A 4,768-nucleotide genomic window follows, 5' to 3' on the forward strand; every position below is an offset into this window, starting at 1 on the left:
GCACAATGCTGTGGATATTTCCTAGACCAGCACTGCCCTGTAATGTGTTCAGACAATAAAAATGTGGTCAGTTAGCATCTTGTGAACATGAAACTATGATCTCACTAATATGAGATTATATAACTGTTAGTCTGGCTGGCCCAGTGGTAGAGAACATTGACATTCTCTTTTTAAAAGACTGCGTAGTAAAGAGCTGAATTGCTTTTGCTAAGGAAACACAATCAAAACATTGTACTACAAAAAGAAACACCCCTAATTCTGCAAGGATGGCATTTCTTAGTTAGAAATGGCTTTTATGTTAATACCAAATAATTTATGGTATTTCAAGTTATATTTAAAAAACCAACATTTAGTCTGTGACAACTATAAATAAAGCAAATGTCATCTTTGAACTCAGTTTCAGACATAAGGTAACTATAAAACTTATGGCATGTCTAAAGCCTTACTTCAAAGGTTTAACACTACTGTTACAGGACCATTTATAATCAATAGTATTAATTTTTTTTTTAATTTGTTCATATTGGCAACTTTTTCATAGGTATGACTCCGTCAGATAAAGTCACTGAATCATTACTTCAGCCTATGATGTTAGATATGTCCGACAGCCCCATCCCCTCCAAAAGAATGCGAAGAGAAACAGTAAAAAAATTGTATAGGTAAGTCTATTCTGCATCTAATTATTACTTTCCCATATCGTGAATTAAAAGCAAAAACTGGTTTGTTTTCTTTTTTGCATTGGAGATTTTTTTAATTCATATTTGTATACAATAGCCAACGAGTACAGTTTGCATAAGGCTCATTTTCAAGGTAATTTTGATTTCCTTTAAAGTTTCTGCTGTTATTTAAGCTTGATACAAAGATTTGCTTGCTAATTCTCTTTGTCTTTATGAACTGATTGATTGGCATCTTTGTGCATTCACATTCCCCATATTTTCTGATATATTCAACTCTGTTACAGCCCAAAAATTTGAGATGGCTTGGTCTGTAAACTTTTAAGGTTCGGTGCCAAATAATGGGCAGATGAACAGAGAAAGAGTCTTATTTTTTCTTTCTTTCTTATATTCTTACATAACTTTTTCTAAGTAACTGTCTGAGGTGAGCTGGTGGTAAAGTATTTAACACAGTTACCTCTTTACCTGTGTATCTACTTCTATATTGCCTCTGTGGGTAATGAATATTTGTACACACACCAGAAAAACCCCAGGCGAATCTGTAAGTCTGTATCTTTAAAATGACATGGAACTGACATTGTTTCTCATGTCTCTCGTCATGACTGCATCATTGTCTTTGCTGAACTATGGCCATATTTTTGAGATTGTTTAAATCTTACTCAGTTATGTTCTGTAAATCTCAGAATGAGTTTTCACTATATTACTATGGCTCTATTATTTATATTATTATTTTAATTTTTTTACCCACATGTAGACAACTTAAGTTGTGAACTATTTAATATTAGCCTGATGCTATTCCTGATTTTAACAAGGTAATTACAAGAATCAGAAGCTGTGCACAAATATGGGGTTTATAATATTTATGCTAGTGGAAGCTCTGTGCTTTTGCATCAATCGTATCAAATGTGTATATAGATATAAATAAAGACATATATGAAATATATATGTAGCAAAAAAGGGCTGGGTTTATAAGCTACTGTGCTATGTTTTTGTTTAGCACAGAAGAATGGATCTCCTCTTCCACAAAGAAGCAGCAGCAACAGCAACCACTGCAGATATCCCCTTCAGAACTTAATGGAACTCCACGAAAGAGAAAGGCATAGACTGATGAGACTTGCTGGAAATAGCTATGTGTTGAATATGTGAATACGTTCAGTTAAAAGAAATATTCATGTTGTATTACCCATTATTATGAAGATTTTTATACTGATAGAAGATATAAATGTATTTCAGTTCGTACTAACAAAAATTTAAGTATTTAACATTGATAGCCTAATTTTTCTATAGGTAATTTTCATGTCTAAAAGCTTTCAGAGTTTTTATGTTCATGTGTGAAAAAAAGTTTAAAATATATCCTTTTTTATTTATAAAAAAAAAATCTTTTCAATAAAACTGCTTCAATACAAAGCACTGCCAATATAATTGATTGCAATAGTTAAGTCAACAGATTGCGCCATGAAATTGTTTTCATTTAAAAAGCATCCCTGGCTGTCTTGGGGAAGAGAACTTTCTGGACTGCTCTTTTTTGATGGATGAGGTGTCAAGGTAGTATCAATTTAAAAGGGAGGGTTTGAGCAGCGATATACTGAGATCTAACCACAGCTGTTTGTAGAGTCTGCAGTATCTAAGGCTAAGTCCGGAGGTGTTGACATGGGAATTCATATCTCCTTCAGACAGTGCCAATGGAAAAAACGAAGTAGTAACTTTTGAGTATGAGAAGTGTAACAGGTTTACTATGAGGCTTTTTTATGGATTGAGTGGTGAAGAGAGACACTTCATGCAAATGAGATATAATATAGTACCAATGCTAACCACTTTTCAACATCTGTATTACCACAACCCTCATAAAAGAACCTTACTGCTTAAGCAGATCAAAAATTTGTCCTTAAATTGGTCCTTGATACCACAAATGTAACTATGATGGAAGGATTTGAGTAGGAAACTGTGATGTCACAAAGGAAAAAGAAGAATCTTTACAGCTTTACATACAACGGGGTGTATGCATTTTAAGACTTGGAAATGGAGACTTAAGCTGGAGGTAAAATAATCATGTTGGGAAACAGTAGATACCTGGACAGAATTTTACTTTATAAGGCTGTCTCCAGCTTTCAAAAAAAAAAAAAAAATGTACTCTGTTTGCTTTCATAAAAACCTAAAGAAAATGTAAAGTTTTCCATGGTTTAAGAAACGGAGTCTTAAAATGCTAGAGAAAGTAGTCAACAGGTAAATGAGACACAAAAAAAAAGTGTCAAAGGTCACCTGTAGTGATCTGCATCATGAGGATTTTAGCAGAAAAGGACCAGGCATGATTAAAGATACCATTTCAGCCAGGCTCAGAGGGAGCAGCTGGAAATAGACTGGATTGGATGGAAAAGATAGGGCAAGAGTAGAAAGCTAAACTTGAGACAGTAGAAAACAATTATTTGAAGCTATGTAAATAAAGAACATAGCCAGAGAAGTTGTTCAAGCATGTGGATGTGTTGGTTCACAGCAGCCTCAAAGAATTTCTGCTTTGGAGTGAAAGGTGATATTAAATCTACTGATTTACTTATACTCACTCAGCAACAAGCATTTTAGATACAGCTTTCTGAAAAGGGACTTTAAACTTAAAAAGACATGACATCCTGCTGTAAGTTTCACAGTGCTGGTCACTGGTGCACCTCTCTGATATTTCTAATAAAACTAAATTTCTCCAAATTAAGGATGCGATGTGTTCTGTGGTGGAAGGTTCTCCAAAACCTTGTGTCTTAACGGTAGTCTAAATTACGTTAGACATCAATTTGTCCTATTCTTAAAGAAAATAAATATACTCAAGTATAACATAACATCAGCCAAAGACTATGCTAGCCCTGCCTCAGCCCTTTTTCGTGGTTTTCTAAATTTATACGTCAAGACTTGAACCAGACAAGCCACGATGGAGTGTTTGCCAAGTAAGAAGCTGTCCCACCACACAAAGCCACTCAGTAGCTACCTCTTCTAAATGCTTTCATTTTAATTCTGACATCTGCCTAGCCTCCAACCTCTTGATAACCTATTTGATTAAATACCTATTTCTAGGAGAAATGTTGCCTTTTGAAATTAATCTCTTGCCTTCAGTGGCCAGCATAGGCACTGCCAGCATCATGCGATGTACCTCCTTCCTGGCAGAAGCCAGCAGGAAGCGAAGGATGGTTTCCAGAGCTGTGCAATAGCTGTCGGAGATTGCAGGAAAGTTCACCAGGGAATTTTCAGGATTTTTCAGCAGAGTGAGTGCAGGTTATTACAGTGCAAGTTACTGCTTTGCATAGCTGTGTAGAGCCACTGATTTGGTCCTGACAAAACACTCGGGCTCAGAAGGTGTGTCGGGTTTTTTTCTTTACCCATTCTTTATTCTGTAAGAGAGCAAACGGGGCTAAAAACTAGTGGGGGGGGGAGTGCTCGGTGATTTCTTGAGGGTCTGATGGAGAGCAGTGCAGGAGGAGTGAGAGGATGTGGTTCTGGCCGAGGCCTGGGCCAGCTCATGGCAACAAGGAGCTGGTCTCTGATGGAGGCTGGAAGCAGCTCGGGGCGGGGAAGGGCCGCCGCCTGCTGCCTCACCGCAGGGAGATGGCGCAGCCGGTCAGTGGGGCTGGGTGGTGATGGGATGGAGGGGTGGGCTGCAGGCAAGTCGGGTGCCAGGCTGTACTGCAGCCAGTGGCACCAGCCACAGAGCGGGGCTGGCTGGGAGTCCCCTTGGCTCCCGCTGGGCTGCTGGCACCTCTCCCAGGCCAGGGAGACAGGACCTCTCCTTCCGCCTTTTTTTCCAGCAGCGGCTCCCAGAGACACTCGCGTGGCACTGCCGTCCCAGCGTGGGGTGGTGTCTGCAGCGGGCACTGGTGTGCAGGGGCCCATGGCTGTCATGGTGTTACAGCCCCACTGACTCCATGTGGCCTACATGGCCCTGACTCCACAACTCCACCATCCCAGTATCACTGTCTTCTCCAGTGCTTCTCTAGCCACATGTATCTCATCTGTGACATCCTTCTGCCTCCTCCAGGGCCTCTCTAAATTGGAAAGATAGGGATTTATTGGGTGGATGACGAATTGGTTGGATGGTCACATTCAGAGGGTAGTGGTCA

General features: G+C 39.2%; 1 protein-coding gene across 1 annotated transcript in view; it reads left to right on the forward strand.

Annotated features, from left to right (window-relative positions):
* SMCHD1 (structural maintenance of chromosomes flexible hinge domain containing 1) overlaps positions 1–2,063 on the forward strand; it is a 76,534-nt gene extending 74,471 nt beyond the window's left edge. Inside the window, exons 45-46 of the mRNA XM_010287605.1 lie at positions 539–656; positions 1,669–2,063. Of these exons, the coding sequence (XP_010285907.1) occupies positions 539–656; positions 1,669–1,774 (224 nt within the window). The 3' untranslated portion in view covers positions 1,775–2,063. The remainder of the gene's footprint in view (positions 1–538; positions 657–1,668) is intronic.
* The last annotated feature ends 2,705 nt before the right edge of the window (positions 2,064–4,768 follow it).

This window comes from Phaethon lepturus, unplaced genomic scaffold (assembly GCF_000687285.1).
Source record: "Phaethon lepturus isolate BGI_N335 unplaced genomic scaffold, ASM68728v1 scaffold4615, whole genome shotgun sequence".
Classification (NCBI taxonomy): Eukaryota; Metazoa; Chordata; class Aves; order Phaethontiformes; family Phaethontidae; genus Phaethon; species Phaethon lepturus.